This window comes from Orycteropus afer, unplaced genomic scaffold, assembly GCF_000298275.1.
Source record: "Orycteropus afer afer isolate SDZICR_OR568_19922 unplaced genomic scaffold, OryAfe1.0 scaffold00132, whole genome shotgun sequence".
Taxonomy (NCBI): domain Eukaryota; kingdom Metazoa; phylum Chordata; class Mammalia; order Tubulidentata; family Orycteropodidae; genus Orycteropus; species Orycteropus afer.
In genome coordinates this window covers 1,562,243-1,584,702 of record NW_006921719.1, presented here as the reverse complement: position 1 = coordinate 1,584,702, position 22,460 = coordinate 1,562,243, and the positions used below count along the sequence as shown (strand labels likewise).

The window sequence follows — 22,460 nt, the reverse complement described above, 5'->3', positions numbered from 1 at the left end:
ATCCAGTTCATCATTGCAAAGAAGCACAATGCAAAAAAGAAAGGAAATTGATTGATTAGTAGGAGTTCTGCCCCACCCTCACTCTGAGACCTTTGGCAACTCATTTTTCCTCTCTGGGCCTCACCTGTAAACTAGTGGGTTGGCTAAGAAAATGACCAGATTCCCTTCCAGCTTTAATATTCTGTTCTTTCTAGTTAACTTCTTGTTGTTGCTGTTATGTGCCGTCGAGTCAAACCCAACTCACAGTGACCCCTCCTTGGGTTACCGAGGCAGTATCACTATGGAAGTAGATTGCCCAAGTTGCCATCAAGTCTGTTCTGATCCAGGGAGACCCTGTATGTGTCAGACTAGAACTGTGCTCCATTGGGGTTGTCAGTGGCTGATTCTCTGGAAATTCATCACCAGGCCTATCTTCTGAATTACCTGTGGGTAGATTGGAACCTCCCACTGAGCACATTAACTCTTTGCACCACTCAGGGACTCCTGTGCTTTTAGGTAGGAGCTAGATACATGCAGACTGACAGAAGCTCTCAGTCCTCGGGAAAACCTGGTCCGCATCCCACTGGCTTGTCTTCTATTTCTTTCTAACTGGTACTTTCCACGTATATTCATCATCCTGTTCTTGTGGCATCGCAGCAAAATGCAGACAGAAGTGCTTAGAAGAAGCACTGTGACTTGGGGCCCTTCAGTTCATACTAAGCTTCCCAGCTTAGCTTCTGAGTAACCTCAAGACCCCTTTACTAGATGAATAAAGTAAGGAAAACATTGGCAAATGGGAGCAAACTCAAGAGTGAGAAACAAAGATGGAGAGGAAAGCGGAAACCTTATAACAAGGGAAATAAATGATCTAAGGCACAGAGTGGTTTCACCTGAGGAGAGGATGAAACTCCTGTTTAAGATACCTAAAAGAATGTCATGTGTAAGAGGGACTCAGCATGTTCTGTGGGGTCCCAAAGGGTAGAGTTACCATCAATGGGCAGGAGCTCCAAGAAGACTGACTCAGCAACAAGGACAGCATCGTATTTCACAATTCCGGCTGTACAAGGATGCATAGAGCTGACTCTGCAGAAACACACACCACCAGTGACCTGTTGGCCACCACCTGGGTGGGACTGTTTGTCAATGGACTCACACAATCACAAGTGTTTGCAGCTGTCACACTGTTCAAAGGGGTTGATGACGACAAGACAACAGGGGCTGAAATCCAGCCAGTGCCCTGCTGGCTAAGCATTGACCTAAGGAGCTGCAACCAACCAAAGGGGCCACCTTTTCTAATTCACAGTCTGCATGGGCTAGCAACAGCCCTACAGAGCTGAGTTAATTCCTGACTCTGTTCTTTTATGGCTTATTTTAAGTCCTCTTTTGCAGGATGGCAAAGAACTCCCGCACGAGCCTTGCCAGTGCTTCCAATGAAAACTACACTTTCTGCTGGCGGGTGTTTTGTGCCTGGGATTACCTCATCGGAAACCCAGAGGCTGCAGAGAGCAAAACAGCAGCCATTGTGAACAGCATCAGGGTGAGTGAGTGAGCCTGTCCAGACTGCCTACGGAGGAAGCCACAGCATCTGGGCCCCTCAGTCCACAAATGTTTACAAAATGAGATGTGACCCTCTGAGGCATGATATATAGAGATGATTGATAGCTTGAAAGATAGATAGATAGATAGCCAGATGGATGGATGGCTAGATAGGTAGGTAGGTAGGTAGGTAGGTAGGTGAGTAGATAGATAAAGAGAGGAAGAGAATTGAGAAAAAGAGACATGAGAGAGAAGTAGGTAGACAGAGATAGATAGATCTATCGATTGACCTGTAAGAGGAAGGAAGAGAGAGAGATAAGAGACAGAGACATAGATGAGAGACGGAGAAAGGGAAATATGAGAGAGAGGTAGATAGACAGACAGACACACATATACATACATGTACATGCACATGCACATGTGTATCCAAGGAAGCAATCCTCCAAATGAGATGCACCTACCTCAGGAAATGCACCAAATGATCCAATGGACTGTTCGAAGAAAATACGTGAACTCTCTTTATTTTTATTTTTTATTTCATTCTTTTAAAATTTTAATTTTGTATTTTTGATAATTAACATAATGGATTATTAATATATTACAGGAATACAACTTGAAAATGAAAAAATACATATAGGTTGGGCATATATGCTTTTTTAAAAAACTTAGAAGACAATGTGATCAAAAGCATTCAGAGACACAGATTTAGTAAACAGATAGCTAAGTGGTACCCGATTTTAAGACAAAAAGGCACACAGCCTGATTAAATAATTTACTCTTATTAACATAAAATTGTGTGACACACTGTCACCTAGCTTTCAAATACAAAGCATATTGATGCAGACAAGAAGAAAGACATGAGTTTTGATAGCCCCATCCTTAGCAAGAGGGCATCAAAACTGTAAAAGTTTTCCATTATTTAAAGATCATCATTTTAGTGGATATGAAATGGTAATGGTTGTGGTTTATTTGTATTTCTGTAATGTTGGGCAATCTACTTTCGTAGTGATAACTGCCTTGGAAACCAAAGGAGGGGTCTCTATGAGTTGAGTCCAACTCAATTGCACATAACAACAACAACAACGACTAATGGCATTGAGCATCTCGTGTTTCTTGGCCATTTGTATAACTTCTCTAGTTGAAATGTCTATGCAAATGCCTTTCAAAATAATTTTATTATGATGTTAACTATTGAGATGATCATAGGATTTCCTCTTTTATGCCATTAATTTAGTGAATTAGATTGCTTAATTTTCAAGTGTTGAAAACTACTTTGTATTCCTGGGAATACAATCTTGAGTTCTCTAAAAAAATATAAATAAATCTGTAAAAGGCAGAACATGGAGCCCCAAAAGCACAGCCAGCTGATAGTGCTCTTTGTGTCAGAGAAGGGTCTCTGCTCCAGTGTGTGTTCACCAAGAAAGAGGCAGTATCCATCCACAGGAGAAAGTGAGTTACAGAAGGTACAACGCTCATCAGTTATGTCACAGAGAGCAGGGAAGCTTGTAATAGCATTTTAGAAAGGTTTTCAATGAAATGAATCATATATACATATATATGTATACAAATACCAAACTCATTGAGGTGGAGTCGAATACGACTTATAGTAGGTTTCCCGGGTGGTATCACTATGGAAGAAAATTGCCCAGTCTTCCTTCCGAGGAGTGTCCAGTGGCCTTAAACTGCCAGCCTTCTCATCAGCAAATGCCTTAGGCACACGCCACCAATTACTTCAGACACCTGGGAAATGATTCTGTAGAGTTTCAGAAAGCAATTCTCCTTTATGTGTTGGATCAGGCCTCCACAGTAAGTTCTTAGCAGTGTAGACCCAGAAAGGGAGTTAAGTAAGGAGTGCTCTCTGCCAGGACTATGTCTCCACCCACCTTCTTAGCATTGATAGCTTCTATGGATCTCCAAAGTGGAACTACTGATTCTAAAGGCCCATCAGCATTGGTCCCCCTGGAACCCACGCCCACCCAATCTTTACTGATGTGCAGTCTCCTGAGGTCTCAGATCTACAACAAGCCATTTCTCCCTTTCCCTTCCCATCAGGACATCAGATTACAGAATTTTTACTGTCCTGTTGTGTTCACTCCTTCATCATAGTTTAGGAAACACTAACCTAATTTGGAAGCTTCATCTAGGAAGAATTCTGGATTTGTTTTATTAATCTTCTGATGCAGTGCCTCTAAGGTCAAGACCTCCACATACACCCGGGAGTTGGCTTCAAACCATTCCACCCCACCCCAGCCAATTTACATCTGTGCATGACTCCAAGCCTCAGCATAGCAGAAACAGCTGGGATAAATCCTGCTCCTGATAGGCAGGACTGCAGTCCGAAAAGACTGCTGTGTTGTGCCGTATTGCTTGGTTTGCTGGTTTGTTTCCTCTTCCCTTAAAAATTACCTCCACTAAGTTTTTTGAATAGGTCAAAATTCAAAAGATTGTTGAAGTCTCTCTCCCACCATGTACCTCAGCTACCTAATTCCTCTTCCAAGCAATCATTGTTACTAGTTTCTTTGTGATTCCTTCAGAGATAATCTATGCAAATGTACTCAAATTTTACACAAATGACTACTTACATTGTGTACAAATGTACCATATACAATGTTATATGAGGCATTTTAAACATTCTTTTATTTTAGGATATAAATTGTAAACTTATTCTTTTTAACTGATGTATAAGCCACCATGCAGAGGGGGCATAATTTACTTAACTGTTCCCATATTGGGACCTCTTGTGGCATAGTACCTAAGGCACTTGACTGCTAACCAGAAGGCTGGCAGTTCAAACCCACCAGCCACTCCTCGGAAGGAAGACTGGACAATCTACTTCGTAGAGATACCGCCTCAGAAACCCAAGGAGGGGTTGCTATGAGTCTAATTGACTTGATAGCAGTGCGTTTGTTCCTATATTGATGGGCATTTAGATTGTTTCTAATGCTTTCATATTACAAAAAAAGTCACAGCATTTGTATGGTTTCAATATGTGAGCGCATATGTGGGGAAATTCCTAGGAAGTAAATTGCTGGTCAAAGAGTACATTTATTTATATCTGTATTACATTTTATATGTTGTTGTTGTTGTTTGCCGTTGAGTCGGCCCCAACTCATAGCGACCCCTCCTTGGGTTTCCGAGCCAGTATCACTACGGAAGTAGGATTGCCCAACCTTCCTTCCGAGGAGTGGCTGGTGGGTTTGAACCGCCACCCTTCTGGTGAGCAGTCAAGTGCCTTAGGCACTATGCTACCAGAGCTCCTACATTTGTATATATAGATATACATATATGTGTATGTATATGACAGAAATTGTTAAATTGTCCTCCTTTGAGTTTTTAACCAACCTACGTTCCCATTAGCAATGTCTGAGAGTACTTGTTACTTGATAACTTTGCTCACACAATGTGAATCAAGCCTTTGAATCTTTGCCAATCTGATAGGTTAAAAATGGTATCTTGGAATACTTTTAATTTACATTTATTATTAGGTTAAGAACTTCAAAGTTCTTTTTCCCTGGGTACTATCTGTTCACATTCTTTGCCCTTTTTTGTGCGTGTATTGGAATTTTGGTCTTTCTCTTTTTAACTTGTAGACTCTCTATCCACATTAAGAATATTAGTCCTTTCTTGGTGATGTGAGTTCCCAGTACTTTTTTTTTTTCCCCCAGTTTGTTATTTGTCTTTTGATTTTATTATGGTGGGTTTTTCTGGGCTGAATTTTTATTTCCTGTGTTGAATTTGTACTATACTTAGATCTTCCTCTCATTAAGATTAAATCAAAAGTTTCAGCTCAGCTTTATCTTTCCAATGGAAAACAAAAATTCTGATTGGCCACTCATGCCATGCCTATTCCCTCTTCCCCATTTCCAATTTCCTTTTTTTTTTTCCTTTCTATTCATGATTCATTAAGACATTAATTTCAATAGAACTTTATTATAGGATGAAGCCGTAGACAATGAACTTATGATTAAAAATATTATATAAATAATGTCTAATTTGTAATGATTCTAATCATTTCTAATGATTTATGGTTAATGATAATGCTAAATCTTAATGTGTGTGTATTTTTTTTAAAGGAGGCTATATTGGAAGAGCAGGAAAAGAAGAAAAGTAAAAACTTGTAGGTATTAATGTTCTCTGCACGAAATATATTGATAAGTTTTGTTTCAGTTTGGCACAAAAATTACCAGACAATCTATATCTTATTGTATACATTTTCAGTCAGCCCTTCTTTCTTCTTCATTTCTGTCTTTCTAGTAGCATGATATCTGAGAACCCTGTAATATTTCCATAGCAGTATTTCTTCTTTTTCTTTTTTGGCAAAGAATGAATGAATCCTGGTGTTCTTATGTAATAGTAATTGTCATGAAGCAAAATGGAAACTGGATTACAATGAAGTATTCTGACATCAGGAAAACAGATGAGATGTCTCACCTATTCACTCAGAAAGGCAACATAGCTTAGTTATCACAAGCTCATGGGACCAAAAATAAAAAAAGGACCTGGGCTCTGGTACCAGATGTTGAGCCAGGACCTCGACCCTGCTATTTCCTAGCCGTGTGTCCTGGGCAAGTCACTTCTCTCTTGAGTCTGTTACCCTATTTGATAACAGCAGAATCTGTCTGCATAAATGTTGTTATTGGGTGGGTGTGGATTCTGACTCATAGAGACCCCATATGACAGACTAGAACTGCCCCCATAGTTCTGTTTTTTAATTTTATTGTGCATTGGGTGCAAATTTACAGAGCAAAATTTTTTTACATTCAGCAGTTCATGTGCATTTGATTTCATGCCCCAATTACCATCCTTGACCATAACAAGCCATAACCAACCCCTCCCTTCCCTGTGCCCTTGCCCATCTGGTGCCCCATGGCTGATTGCTCTAAGGGTTGTATCTCCCTAGAGCAGGTGGGTGCATCACCCTAGGGTAGGTGTTCTGCATGTAGGTCTTTCTACCATTGGGCTGAGAGCCAATCCTTGGTAGTGAGTCCAATTCTACACTCGAAGAGTAACCTGAGGCCATAGTCTTGGGGTTCCACCAGATTCCATCTGACCAGTAATTCTGGTCATGTTTATGTTTTTGAGTTTTGTTCCACGTTTTTCCTCCCACTCTATCCAGGATCTCCAGTTTTGATCCTTCCTGAGTGGTTGGCATTTGTAGCTGGGCACCATCTAGTTCTTCTGGTCTCAAGAGCCATCATATCCTTGGACTAATTGTCTCCAGATGTCTTTGATTTTCTTCACTCTTCTTTGCTTCAGATAAGAGGAGATGAGTAGTTGCATCTTATATGGCCACTCTAAAGCTTTTATGACTCCAGCCGCTACGCACCAAAGTAGGTTGTGGATCCGTAGCAGTATTTCAAAGTAATTTCTCATTCCGTAGCTTCTGCAACAAGGATGAAAGATGTGAAATTAACCAGTTTCCTAATTTTTGTATAGATATTTGTTGTTGTTGTTGTTATGTGCCGTCGAGTCGGCCCCGACTCATAGCGACCCCTCCTTGGGTTTCCGAGGCAGTATCACTACGGAAGTAGGATTGCCCAACCTTCCTTCCGAGGAGTGGCTGGTGGGTATTAAGAGAGGAATTTTTAGCACCATCTTCTAGTTTGCTAGGAGATCTGGTGGCGTAATGCCTAAGGCATTTGACTGCTAACCAGAAGGCTGGCAGTTCAAACCCACCAACCACTCCTTGGAAGGAAGGTTGGGCAATCTACTTCCATAGTGATACTGCCTTGGAAACCCAAGGAGGGATCGCTATGAGTCAGTTTTATTTTTAGTTTCCTAGCTTGCTAAATTGAGAAAATATGTAAATACTCTTGAGACTAATTTACTTAGAAAACAAATCTCTGGCAACATAGAATACAATATTACCCAATTCCTGTCCAGAAGTTTTTCAAGGTGATTTCTTAAGTTTGAGGTTCTTCTTCTCAGAGTATTGACACCTACCCTGGTGAGACTGAGACCCTTCAACTAGAGAACATGAAGAGCATTCCCAGGAAGTGACAGTGATTCTGTCCTCCTGGGGACACACATGGCTGTTCATCTGAAATCCTTGCTGGTTCTAATTCCTCACAATTAGTTTATATAAAGCAGAAAGATTGTACAGAGAATGTTGTAGAAAAGGATATGGGGCAGTAGGAAACACACCTAGTCACTGTGGTACTGTAAAAAGGAAGCAGTTGTCTTGGTGGAATGGAAAAAGGAAGCAGATGTCTTGGTGGAAGGACTCTTACAAGGAGTTAGAGGACAGGGATCCCAGCCCTCCCTTTGTCATTAACTATGCATGACCTGGAACACTTACCTCACTTTTCTGGGCTTTCATCTACTATCCTATGAAATGAAAGGATGGGATTTCAATGATGCTTCTCAGCGTGCAGTCAGCACCCACCCACATCAGAATCACCTGCAGTCCTTGCTAAATATATACACCTTTGGCCCAAAGCCACCTTTACGAGATGTATTCTCTGAAGTGGGCTCCCAGAATCTATGCTTTTAGCACATCTCACCAAGTCATTTTTCACAATTTTACTGTCCTTCAAGTTTGAAAAACAGAGCTATAGTAAGTCCAAAGACTTCTAATTAATTGGTTTATTAGGAAAACAAATGAACCACAAAATACCTGTTTCTCAGATCCTAAATCCTCTGCCATTTTATCAACATCTGAGGAAAGTTGATTTGTAGGAGGCATTTAATCTGTTTAAGAGCAAAGATGTCACATGGAAGACTGAAGTGTACCTGACCCAAGCCATGGTATTTTCAATAACCTCATATGCATATGAGAGCTGGGAAATGAATAAGAAAGACCTCAGAAGAATTGATGCATTTTAATTTTGGTGTTGGTGAAGAATATTGAATGTACCATGGACTGCTAGACAAATGAGTAAATCTGTCTTGAAGAAAGGTGGAATGCTCCTTAGAAGTGAGAAGCGTCAGATTTCATTCACCTACTTTGGTCTGTTGTCCGAAGGGATGAATCCCTGGAAAAAGATACTATGCTTGGTAAAGTAGAGGGTCAGTGATAAAGGAGAAGATCCTTAGCAAGATGGATTAAACAGAGGCTGCAACGATGGACTCAAGCATGGTAATGATTGTGAGGGTGACTCAAGACTGGGCAATGTTTCCTACTGTTGTACATAGGATCACTATGAGTTGAAATGGATTCTATAGCACCTAACAACAATATAACAAGATGCAGAAGGAAAAGGGCAAAAAAAAGGGGGAAAGCTAACATTTGCTTGCTTACTTCACTCTAAGCCCACCACGTGCTGTTCTGGAATAATTACCATGAGGGCCAACAGTGCTGGAGGGAAAAAGAGAGAAACCATCAGTTGTATGACTGTGCCTCAGGAGACCACATTCCCCTGAAAAGGGGATCCTTGTGGGTAGCCTGGCCCTACAAACCATAGCAGCATGGTCTAGAGGCAGGAGGGAGTAAAACAGCACCACGTTGGCATGGTGAAGAGCAACACATCAGGAGGGGAGGAAGCTGTGTGACCTTGGGTCTCAGTTTCACCCTCTGAAAATGAAAATGTTAATATTGTTATTATTATTGTTGTAGAGTTGGCACCTGACTCAGGGCAAGCCAGTGCATGGTGGAATGAAACACTGCCTGGTCTTGCATCATCCCCATGATGAGCTGTACATCAGACCATTGTGAGCCACTAGGTTTTCACTGGCTGCTTTTAAGAAGTAGATCTCCAGGACTTTCTTTCCAGTGCATCTTAGACTGGAAGGAAGCTCTATTATGATCTGTTTGGCATCATAGCAACACACAAGCGACCACTGACACAGATGGGTGGCAGCTGTGCAGGAGCTGCATTGGCCAGGAATCGAACCCAGGCTTCCCACATGGAAAGAGAGAATTCTATCACTGACTTCAAAAGTGAGAATAGTGGGCTTAAATTTTTCAGGTTTTTCTATCTCCACTGCTCTATGATTCTTCATCTGTAGCTTGCCTCCACAAGCTTTGGTAATAATAATAATAATACTGTGTGCCTTATTATTTTTATCAAGCCATGTACATTTATCATTTCATTTGAGCATGAGTTTCCTCATCTTACAGATGAAGGGCCAAGACACCTACAGAAGGAGGTGTAAGGACCCGCCAGAAGTCAGCCAGCTAGTGGAACTGGACTTCATGGAGGTTGTGGCACACTTGGGTGTTTTCTCAGATCCTCTCAGTCATACCTGTTTCTTCAGCCACTCTTGCCAGGCAGGGCTAGTGGCTTCCACCAGTTGCACACATGTCCCCCTTGCCAGTTCTTATGCTGGCTGCCCAGAGCCCCTCTGAGCCTGTAGTGTGGGCTGCCCGTAAGATCCTAGTCAACATAAGATGCCCATACAACCAAGAAGCCTCAGAAGTTAATTCTCATGGAGGCACTCTTGACCAATAGGAAATGGGAGCTGATGATAAGTACTTCCCTATCTCAACTTTACACACAGTTCTGAGATGCGTTTCATAAACCCCTCAGACCGTTCTGCAGTTGCCTCTAGCTATGGCCAACTCCACCACACACCCTTTCTCACCTCCCCTAGTCATTCCCCAGACCTTCACTCCTGCTTTCTGGGATCACTTCTCAAATAAACTACTTACAAACAAGCCTTGCCTCAGGCTCTGCTTTCAGGAAAATGAAGCTAAGACATACTCCAAGGTTGGAAAAAGAAGATGCCTTAAAAATAGACCAGGTTGGAATCAGACAGTGTGTTTCTCCAGTGTTATAAAAAGTAGATGTTTTTACATTGCTACTGAATAAATCTGGCTGTATTTTAGGGGAGCATGTTGCTGGTGGCACAGTGCCTAAGGCATCTGCCTGCTAACCAGAAGGCTGGTGGTTCAAACCCACTAGCCACTCCATGGAAAGAAGACTGGGCAATCTACTTCCATAAAGATTTACTGGCTCCGAAACCCAATGGGGGTTGCTATGAGTCGAAATTGACTAGATGGCAGTGGGTTTGGTTTGGTTTGGTTACATAAAGAAAAGAAAAATCTAATGCTGTTAAGTCAATTCCAACTCATAGTGATCCTATAGGACTGAATAGAACTGCTCCACAGGATTCCCAAGGCTGTAATCTTTATGGAAGCAGACTCCCACATCTTTCTCCTGAAGAGCAGCTGGTGGGTTCGAACTGTCAACCTTGTGGTTAGCAGCTGAGCACTTAACCACTGCACCACCAGGCTCCTTACATAAAGAGAACATGTATGTAAATACTAGCATGACAGTTGCTTCAGAGATCTGCTCACACTGAGGCATATGGGAAGTGAGAACAAATGAGGGAAGAGATGAGCCCCATGCCCTCCCCCACCATCATGCAGTTTCTTCTCTATTTACTCACTGATGTATCAAATATTAATTCAGCACCTGTATAAGCTAGGCCTGTTCTAAAGCTGAGGATGCAGCAGTGAAAACGTCTGAGAAATTTGAAAGCTTATATTCTAGAGGGAGACAACGGGTGATGAACTACTAAGTAAATATCTAGTTCAATGACAGATTCATTAAACGCAATGAGAAGCAGAATCGTCACCCTATTTAAATTCATTTTACCTCCTTCCCCCCTCTCTCCTTACCTCCCTTGTTCCGTTCCTCCTTCCATCTACTGAATACATTAACCTGAACTCCTATAACTTAAATGTGCAGACCACAGGACTCCAATTTCAATGGCAAAGCTAAGACTGAAACTCAAATACTCAGACTCCAAAACCAATGTTGTTTGTTTGTTTGTTTTAAAAGACTTAGTGATTCTGGTTGATTGATTTATAATTCATCATCGATCACTTAGGAAATGAGAAATTCAGGGGGTGGGGGACAATGCTCTGTTCTTTTGGTTTGTTTATTGTGAACTTCAGCGTTGAATTAATCATAATCTTAAATTCATGGCACATTATTATCATCCATTCATTCAAGGCCTCTCTCTTGCTTTGTTCTATTTTATTATTATTTTCCCCAGCAATTCCTATGCCCACTCCCATTCTCCTCCCCACATTAGCCAGCAATTCTAGTATAATTAATGTATATATTCTTTCAATCCATTTTCCAGATATATATTTGTTGTTGTTGTTGTTATGTGCCGTCGAGTCGGCCCCGACTCATAGCGACCCCTCCTTGGGTTTCCAAGGCAGTATCACTACGGAAGTAGGATTGCCCAACCTTCCTTCCGAGGAGTGGCTGGTGGGTTGATATATATTTAGATAAGTATATATCCATGAAAAATATAGTGTTTTATATTAAAAAGAAAGAAAGAAAGGCAATGATCCTTCAGGGTAGAGAATCCACTTGGCAGTACATGTGCTCCTGGCCTTACATCTCACTGTCTGTGCACTATGTCCTCTTCCCTGCCTCTCCATCCAGGGCCGTGACCATCTGCCTGAGGATCATTGCCAACGTCTTGGTGCTTCTCTCACTTGCTGGGAGCATCTATCTCATCTACTTCGTGGTGGACCGGTCCCAGAAGCTGGAGCAGTCCAAGAAGGAGCTGACACTTTGGGAAAAGAATGAGGTACCCACTGCCTGTTATCCACATGCTAGTTTCCAGGAACAGACACAATGTGGCATGCCCCTCTCTTCCCATGGTGTTTCTCAAGTTAGTTAGCTAGAAATATCTTTAAGAAAATATTTTAACCATCTCATCCTAGAGCATGGACTGTAAGGGCTTCAAGTCAAAATGGCAGTACCAAGGCTTAGCTAGATGATTTTACCCAGCTCAGTTGGGAAAGAATTTGATTCAAAAAATGCCTTTAAACCTTCAAGCTTCGTTGACATTGGTTTGTTTTCGTACTTGCTGTTACTTCACCAATGCATTCCCAGAAATTGACTTCACCCACAGATGTGCCACCACGACATTGTATCCCACTGTATGTTAGCAGAATTGACCATTCTTCAACTGTTAAACACTTGGGTGATTCTGATCTTTCTAGATTACAAATTATGCTTGTATAACCAGCTCCACACAAATAGTTTGTTTTAAAAAAGGTTTTTATGAATATCCTCTTGAATAGAAAATTATCAAGTAGAAGGTTATAAATAATTTTAGAATTTTTAATTCTAAGTACCTTAATACCAGGAGATCTGGTAGCATAGTGCCTAAGGCACCTGACTGCTAACCAGAAGACTGGCGGTTCAAACCCAGCAGCCACTCCTCGGAAAGAAGGTTGGGCAATCTACTTCTGTAGTGATACTGCCTCGGCAACCCAAGGAGGGGTCGCTATGAGTTGGGTCCAGCTCGACAGCACATAACAATTGTTCTTGTTGTTACAAGAACAATAACATTACAAGACTATTGTCTTGAAAGTTTGGTCCAATCTGACTATAAAGATTCAAAAGGTGAAAATATCACAAATGTCATCTCTGGAACTGATTATTATCTACAGGGATTTTAAAAATATTGTGTCTAAATGATTTGATAGTCATCAATTTGTCCTCGAAATCTAAGACTACAGTGGGCCATCTAATCCCTTTTCTTATACCTCTTTCCATTTTTCAGCAATTAAGTGGGTTATGTAAATATGTGCTTGTGTGTTTATAGACAGACAGATGGATGGTTTTTTAAAAGGTATACTCAGAATTTGTTTCCTGTTTTAGCTCAAACCTCCTTTTTTCCAGCTAAAATTCCAGGCCTTTATTTACCATAAATGTAAAGAAACAACAGCCAGGTACAATTCTCTAAATAATTAATCTTCCATATAAAACAGAATATTAAATTACCACTCAGCCTTGCTTTTTCTATTCAGAATACATGCAGTCATTATGGATCTCTCGTCCAAGGTCAGGGAAATATAAATAGAATGAAATGGTAATGGGGAAATGTGAGAGAAATCCTAACAAACCTAAAAGAGCATGTATGCATGTCCTCAGATTAAAAGGAGCTCCTGAAAGGAATAAATCAATGAAAACGTGGCTGTGACTTTTTGATAAAGGATGATCAGCAGAGATTTGGTGAAGGTTTTCTGTGTTGGGAACAGCATGGCCCTCTGAAAAGCCACTGACTAAGTATTAGCTAAGAGACCAAATGTTAGGTAAGTGAGGTTGGTATGTGGAGCCCTGGAGAATCCCAGTGGCTGGCAAGTGCTCTCTTGGCAGGTGAGTGTGGTGGTCTCCCTTGTCACCATGTTAGCACCATCAGCATTTGACCTCATCGCCGCCTTAGAGATGTACCATCCACGAACCACGTTGCGCTTCCAACTGGCAAGGTACTGTCACATTTTTGGGAATGGTCACATTGTAGCCCCCCATCTGCCCACCCATAGTGGCAATGTAAGACACTCAGGGGCCAAGGCTCAATTCTTTCCCCCCTAAAACTTAGCACAGAACTACCTATGAATGCAACTCAAGAAAAGCAGGATACAAAAAAAGAGAAAGGTAGGAAGAGGAGGCAGGGAGTTGTAGGCCCAAAGGACAAGGATGGGAGAAATGAATTAAAAGATAGGGAAAAGTACAAGCAGAAGAGAATCAGGAGTATCAGGAAGAGGAGGAAGAATAAGAATAGGAGCAAGAGGAACAGGGAGAGGAAGAGGAGGAGAAGAGAGAAGAGGAGAAGGGGGAAGAAGAAGAAGAGGAAAAGGGGAAGGGATGCAAGAGGAGGAGAGGGAGGAGGACAAAGAGGAGGCAGGGGTCGAGGAAAGAGCAGGGAGGAGAAGGACCAAGAGGACAAGAATAGAAGACATGGAATATAATGAAGAGAGCAAGCAGAGGAGGAAATGGAGGAGGAGGAACAAGAGAAAGAGGGAGAAGGGAGGAGGAAGAGGACTAAAATGTGGAGGAATAGGAGGAAGAAACAAAAGAAGGGAAGGAGGAAAAGGAGAGACAGGAGAAGAAGGGCAAAAGAAATGGCAAAGGAGAAAGATACAAAGCAAAGGACCCAAAAGATGATGGAAAATGTGTCTTGTTTTTCTCACTGTTGAGCTCACTTCATGGTTGGACTATGAGTGGTGAAAAAAAAAAAAAAAAAAAACATGTTTCTCCAGACAGGAAAGCAACATTTAATTCTTTGATAATAAGACTCAAAATTATGGACTCAAAAAGGCTAGGTTCTTGAGTATATGAGTGGAAGCCTCTGGACTGTGTCAGGATTGTCAGTGGGCATCCAACAACTACATTTCCACCACTGGTTTCATCACCGTCTTCCTCCATCACCTTTGCAAATTCTGCTTCCCCTTCCTGAAGTTTAGTCTTCCCATCTAGACATTAAGCTGCTAGGTTTAGGTGAGCTTCTCTTAAATTGAAGGTGGCAGGAGAAGGCACTGTCAGAGCCCTGATTACTTGCTTCCTCTCAACATGGTCTACATTTGTTTTATCATTTTTTCTCCTGTAACCTAGTAACATCCTGTTGCTGTTGTTAGTTGGTTATTGTCAAGTTGATTCCAATTCACGACGATCCCATGTGTGCAGAGTAGAAACACTCCATAGGGTTTACAAGGCTGTGAACTTTAGGAAGCACATCACCTGTCTGTCTTCTGAGGTGCCAAACTTTTGACTAGTATTCAGGCATTTCACCATTTGTACCATCCTTTCCTCAGACCACTTTGGGAAGATTTGCTGGCACCCAGGACTAAGCAAACATTCTCTATAAAGGATCTGGTAGTAGATCTTTTAGATTTGATGAGACATACATCTCTGTCACAACTTCTCAACTCTTCAAGTAACATGAAAGCCTCCATTAACAATAGACAATACAGAAATGAATGGGTGTGGTTGTGTTCCAATAAAACTTTATTTACAAAAACAGCCAAGGGAGACACTCGGCTTGCAGGCCATAATTTGCTGACCCCTGAAATGCAACTTCAAAGATAGAAAACCCTGATAAGAAAGAGCAAGGAGTTTGCCAAGACCTCAGACCTGGGAAGGTCTAGGGTGTGATCTCAGCCCCCTGACTCCTGCTGTTGTTGTTAACCGCCATCAAGTTGGTCCCTGCTTTATCACCACCCAATGCACTACAGAGTACCTGCTCCATTGGGTTTTCTTCCCTGTAATATTCATGGAAACAGACCTCCAGGCTTTTCTTTTATGGAGCTGCTGGGTGGATTCAAATTTCTAGTGTTTACATTGGTAGCTAATCACAAGCCACTTGCACTGTGCAGCCTCCTTCTCTGGCTCTTAACCTTGTCCCCTTTGTGCTCTGTTCAGCACTTCTTCTGACCTGGAAGAGAAAATTATGTTCCTCAGCTCCTTCCTCACTAGCAGGCATTGAGGAGAATCAATTTCATTATTCCATTTGGTCTAACTGCAATCCTGTTACATAGATTGGCCTCGTTATTCATGTTCAAAACTAAAGAAATAGAGGCATTGAGAGATTTGCCCCAAAAATTAATCAGGGGGTAATTCTGGCAATAAAAACAAGATATATTATTTTAGTGCCATTATCTCATTACTGGACCATGTTACCTTTTTCCAAGGCACAGTGAAAACCAGAAAATGGGGATACCAAGACAGCAGGTGAGCCTTCCTTCAGCCAACACTTACTGAGTATACACTGAGGGCCTTGTCCTGTGCTAAGTACTATAAGTGCAGAGATAAAGGTCCTGGAATTATGCAGAATATAATCCCTTCAAAATCTCAGAAGAACAGCCAATGTGGTTACAATTGTGCCCCCTCAATGATTCTTCCTCTTCCATGTTTCTCTGCTTATTCCCTGTACACAAATAGTCAACTCTCCACCTAAGGAGATGAAGGAACATCTTTAGGGGTGGCAGATTCACAGTTTCAACTTGGAGTCTTTTCCTCAAGATAATCCTGCTTTCCCTTTTTCATCAACTAGTAATTGGTTTCATGATTCTCAAATTACTAGTCATTGTCCCAATGAGTTATGTGTAATTATGCATCCCATTTTTTCCTTCTCAATGTATTTCTCTAGATAGACTTCCAATGAGATACAAGGCTGCACCTTGGGAAACTCCATGATGTGTTTCCAGAACCTTCCAATTCTGATTAAACTGATATCAAGCCTCTTTGATCATTGGTCCATCAGTGCTGTTGCTGGCAGGTTCCATTCTCTCCCATTTGTCCACAAGGTGTAGATCCACCCACAGCCCCTCAGTCCTTCAGTGTTTTGATTGGCTCAGCCTCTATTTCATAACCAGAACACCAAAATCTCAAATTTGTATCCTGACTCTTCTTAACAGTGTCATCTTCAGTAAGTCACTTAGCTCTCTCCTTGATTCAATTTACTTCTCCCTTAAAGTGGGGATTATAATAATGTGTATCCCAGACGGTGTTGTGAGCATCAAGTGAGATGATACATGGAGAACCACTTTATAAACCAGAAAGTGTGGCACAAAGACACAAATAATTTACACTATTTAGAATTCCACTTCCTATGCTACACCCAAACCAAAACCAATTGCCATCAAGTCAGTTCTAACTCACAGTGCCTTCATGTTTGTTAAAATAGAACTGTGCTCCATAGGGTTTTCAATGGCTGAACCACCAGGAATTTCTCTCTAGGCATCTTTGGTTTGAAAGAAACCAAGGGCATTAACTTCAGTATCCAAGATTCCTTTGCTAAACTGGGGGAAAAAAAAACAAGTGGATTCGGACTTACAGAGATGGACTGAATAGAACTGCCCCATAGGGTTTCCAAGGGTGTAAATATTTATGGCAGCATATTGCCTCATCTTTCTCCCAGGGAGTAGCTGGTGGGTTCGAATACTGACCTTTTAGTTAGCAGCCCAATGATTTAACCACTGCCCCACCAAAGCCCCATTCTGCTACAGCAGTGGTTCTAAAATGCTGACCCATGGATGGGCTACAGTGGAATCACCTGGAAGGGTTGTGAAAAGATTCCCAATCCCCATCTAGATCTACTGAAGCAAAATGGATCCTGAACATTTATATTTTTCTAAATGTTCCTAAGGTGATTCTGAAGGAAAACAAGTTTGGTAGCCACTGCCTTCCCATATCCCTGATTTAAAAAAAAAAAAAAAAAAAACCTGTCATGGAGCCAATTCTAACTCATAGTGAGTCATTGGGTTTCCCAGGTGATAAATGTTTATTAGAGCATCTGATAGGTTTGAAACACCAAACCTTCTGGTTAGTAGTGAAATGCCTTAGGCACTGTGCCATTAGAGCTCCTATATCCTTGATCGGGAGCTCTGGTAGCATAGTGGCTAAGGCACTTGACTGCTAACCAGAAGGCTGGCGGTTCAAACCCACCAGCCACTCCTCGGAAGGAAGGTTGGGCAATCCTACTTCCGTAGTGATACTGCCTCGGAAACCCAAGGAGGGGTCACTATGAGTCAGGGCTGACTCGATGGCACATAACAACAACAACAACAACAATATCCTTGATCAAACCAATAAACCCAAACTCACTGCCACTGAGTCAATTCTGACTCATAGCAAATCCTCCTTGGGTTTCCAAGGCAGTATGTAGATTGCCCAGTCTTCCTTCTGAGGAATGAATGAGTTTGAACTACTAGCCTTCTGATTAGCTGTCAAATGCCTTAGGCACTATGCCACCAGAGCTCCCAATATCCTTGATTGTTGTTGTTGTTGTCATATGCCGTCGAGTCAGCCCCGACTCATAGCGACCCCTGATAGTCACTCCTTAATTGTGTCATGGTCTTGTGTCTCAAGTGAGCTGTGGCTTTCAGGGTCCTTGTGCTGTATCTGGGAAATCTCTACAGTTTGATCATCGCTCTCCTGGACAAAGTTAACAGCATGAGTATTGTGGTAAGTGCCCTGTCCTGGAAAGTTGCCCACCCCCATCCTCACTGCCACATGCACACATGCCATGGTCATTGTCCTCACTGTCATCATCATTGGTAATACTTTCACTCTATACATAATGATCAAAACTCAACTGGGATGTAATCTTCACAAGGTAAATATGGGAAAATGAGCCCATTTCCCAGATAAAGAAACTGAGGTCAGAGTTCATTCTAGTGAATGATAGTTCTGGGACGAGAAATGGTTCTTTTGATACCAAGTCTCTTTCCACCTTTCTACCTTATTTCCTGAAATCACAAAAAGAAATGCTATTAACAGCTATTGCAAATGATCCCAGGAAGAGCTGCAGGGCACGGAACTCACTCAGAAAATCAGAAAAAAAGAAACATCTCATGCATATAATTTAAAGTGGGCCCCACCCTGGCTCAGCACAGAATGCCCATTCCCAGCCTCGGGTAACTTTTGTCCCATTTTAAATCTGTCCCACCTGTAACAATATCTTGAATGATGAGGGAGGAGAGAATGGAAGGAGGAAGTTTCCCAGGGTTGTCTGCTCATACCAGACCATCCTATCATCATGTCCCATGGCTTGTAAGGCAGAAGAAACCACAGAGAGAACAATCTACATTAGGGTTTTGAGGTTGCATGTGCATAGGTCCTTGTCTGCCTCTTACTGATGGCATGACATTGAGCATTCGACTTCAACTCTCTGAGTTTCAATATCCTCATCTGTAACACGGGGAAATGATTCTGAGCTGAAACACTTGTTGTTAGGATGAGAAGAAATAGCATGTGTTAATCTAGAATAGTCTTTAACATTTATTTGTTTGTCTAGGAATCAATTAATACTATCATTAAAACTCTGTGTTCCATTGCTGGGGTCAGCTCTAGTCAAGTGGCTGTCTACCAAACCAAAACAAGACAGAGAGAGAGAAATTATTCCCAGATCAGTAATGAAGCAATAATGTCCTTGGTATCCATGATGAATTATTATTTACAAATATATGGACAACTGTTTTTTCTTCCTCTTTCTTCCTTCTTTTCTTCCTCCCTTCCCTCTCTCCACAGGACACTGCTACCAAAAACAATACAAATCATTGGATAGACTCTACCACCTTCTTTGCCACCAGGACTACCCCTGAAGAGGAGAAATGGTCCACACCTCGGCCTGAGATAGGACTCAGGAAAAATAGCACATGGGTCTTGGAAAAGGCTGGTGCGCCAGCTCTCATCATGATGCTCACAGAGGCCAACAGGACCACTCTCCATATCCAGAGTCCACAAGACCAGTGCTGGGAAACATATGTTGGGCAGGTGGTTCCCATTACCCATTACAGAGCCCTTTCACATTCATTTCATCACTTAACCCTTACAACTTTCTGAGATGTCACAGTCCCTATTTTATAAAAAAAGAAAAGGAAAGTTCAATTAGTGGGTGTGATTTTCCAGGTCTCAAAATTCATAATGATAATCAGTGTAAAGACTTAGATGCAGTCTTCCTTATGTTCCAGGTCCTGTATTAAGGTTTAGTCCATATAACAATTCTATTATTATCACCCCTGGGTGGTACAAATAGTTACCATGCTCACCTGCTAATTGAAAACCCAGTGGTTCAAGTCCACCCAGAGGTATCTTGGAAGAAAAGATCTGGCACAAGAAATGGAGATCTACTTCCAAAACATCAGCCATTGAAAACCATAGGGAGCACAGCTCTACTCTGATACACATGGGGTCACCATGAGTCAGAACGGACACAATGTAACTAGTTTTTTCTAGGCACAGTGAGGGAAGTGAGGCACAATAGGTAAAGTTACTTGACCAAGGACCCAGATAGCAAAAAGGAGAATGAAGATCCAAACTCAGGCATCTGCTTCAAAATCTGTGCTCTCAACCACTCTGCCTTTTGCCTTAGACACGTGATCTCATACTGAAAATCACAAGCCCTAGATACTCCCATGGAAATTAATCTCAGGCCTCAAGTAGGCATCTATGGCTCAGAACCAAAAGCTTTAGATTCTTTCTAGTTAATTGTAATTCTTCCCTTGAATTATTAAAATTCACATTGAAATTAGCAAATGTTTAGCGAGCACCCCTTATGTACCAGGAGCCCAGCCCACTACCCACTGCACCTTATACATCTGCACAATGTGGATGCCACTGGAGAGGGCCCAGTGGTTCAAGCTCTCTGAAATGAAAGGAGGAGGGTGGGAGGTGGGAGGGAAGGACATGAGTGGCATCTCAGGATACCTGTGTTTCAGGAGATGCTGAAGCTGTCCATCATTGACATGCTCTTCACCGTGGCCAGCATCCTGCTCATAGACTTCTTCCGAGGACTTTTTGTTCGATATTTAAGTGACTACTGGTGTTGGGACCTGGAAAGCACATTTGTAAGTTAAATGGTGTGTCCATTTGGGAAGTTCACAGGGCTGAATTCATCCTTTCTGGATGTGAGACTGGGAAACAGGCAGTCATGGGTGAGGATCACAAATTGGGAAAAACTGTGTGACAAAAGAAGGATAGGATATAAGAAGCTGAGTTTCCACTCCATCTCTTACATTTACCATTTGTTTGGATTGCCACAAAATCATCTCTAAGTATCTATAAAAGCAAAGAAGTCTATTGTTGCTGTGTTCAGTTGAGTCAATTCTGACTCATAGTAACCCCATGTAACAGACTAGAGCTGCCCCCACAGGATTTCCTGGACTGTAATCTTTACAGAAGTAGATCACTGTCTTTTGTCCTGTGGAGTGGCTGTTGGGTTTGAACTGCCTACCTTTTGGTTAGCAGCTGAGCTCTCAACCATTGTGCCACCAGGGATTTAATATAGTGGAAATGGTTTGTGCAAAGCACTTTGGAACATTTTTTCATGCAGAAATTAATTTTCTCTTGTAGCCAGAATATGGGGAATTCAAAATAGCAGAGAACGTGCTACATTTAGTCTACAACCAAGGAATGATTTGGTAGGTATCAAAGCTGCTTCTTGTCTTTGCTGACATCTCATCCAGGGCGAAGACTTCAATTCAGTTAATCTGGATGGGACAGCCCACAATAAATACAAAGATGGGAGTTAAGAAAGAATGTAAACAATTCCAATGTAAATATATTGTGTGTGTAATAATTGTATTAATGATTTTCTAAGCGTTTTTCAGAACGGAATGATAATGGAAACTCTTCATTTCTAAGCCACTATTGCTCATACCCAAAATACTTGTACATGAATGAGTTGAATAACTTTTTGGGGAGGATTGAGGGAAGTCTGAGAGCAGAGGGTGCTTTTCTCCAGCAAGGACTTTCAGGAGAAGCTATGGGTCACAGCCTAAAAACTCAGCCAGCCCTGCCCTTGACTCCTGTTTTGGTTACCTAGTGATACTCTAACAGAAAAATATACCACAAATAGGATGTCCTTAGCAAACAGGAATTTATTCTCTTACAGTTTGAGGGGCTAGAAGTCCGAGTTCAAAGTGCCAGGCTCTAGGGACTGAGTGAAAGCCCCTCGACCTTGGGCTTCAGCTCTGGCTCTTGCTCCTGGCCCACTGAAGCTAGAAGCATCTCTTCACTCAGGAAACTACTGGCTGCTGAGGCTAACAAGCCCAAGGTTGACAAATAAAATGGCACAGTCCCAATGTTACCAAACCACATGGCAGGCCATTAATTCAAGTCTGTTGAAAGTCCCAAGTTTGGCAGAGTATGGCAGGCTGCTGAACAATGACACAGCTACATGCAGGGTTCAAGCATGCCATAAGCTAGAGACCATTCCCCAAGACTTCTCCTTATATACAGGATGCAGACCACATCCCTAAAGCAGCTACTCAACTGCTCACGGTAGATTCCACCATGGAGTTGATTACTAGTCTCATCATGGGGAATATGACATCCAGTTGCCCAGAGACTCAACCAGGCCCAGCCAAGTTGACACACAAACTTAATTACCACAACTCCCCAGTCTCCTTTCCATATATGCCTCCATATTTCCACTTAGACACTGGGCTCAAGAACACTGCCATCCCCTAGACTGACTGATGCACCCTGGGGGAAGCCAGAAACTTGGGATGTCTATCCACCCAGATCATCTCCCAGGCCAAGGCAATCCTGTTGCTAATGCCAAGGAGATGAAAGGTGCCATGTGCTCCATATAGATGTGTGTGTCTATAGAGAGAGTGACTCCACTGTCTTTGGTTTTACCTTTGAGATCACAAATAGTACTGTTTGTTAAAATACAAGCAAAGAAAGAAAAAGAAGTACCTCTTGAATGGTACAGACACTCAGAAAACAGAACCTCTGTTCATAATC

General features: G+C 41.9%; 1 protein-coding gene across 1 annotated transcript in view; it reads left to right on the top strand.

Moving 5' to 3' along the window:
• Window positions 1-22,460, top strand: part of TMC3 (transmembrane channel like 3) — a 50,083-nt gene that overhangs the window by 13,304 nt on the left and 14,319 nt on the right. Inside the window, exons 8-15 of the mRNA XM_007945095.2 lie at window positions 1,369-1,516; window positions 5,589-5,632; window positions 11,859-12,006; window positions 13,587-13,696; window positions 18,095-18,173; window positions 19,239-19,484; window positions 20,429-20,557; window positions 21,063-21,130. Of these exons, the coding sequence (XP_007943286.1) occupies window positions 1,369-1,516; window positions 5,589-5,632; window positions 11,859-12,006; window positions 13,587-13,696; window positions 18,095-18,173; window positions 19,239-19,484; window positions 20,429-20,557; window positions 21,063-21,130 (972 nt within the window). The remainder of the gene's footprint in view (window positions 1-1,368; window positions 1,517-5,588; window positions 5,633-11,858; window positions 12,007-13,586; window positions 13,697-18,094; window positions 18,174-19,238; window positions 19,485-20,428; window positions 20,558-21,062; window positions 21,131-22,460) is intronic.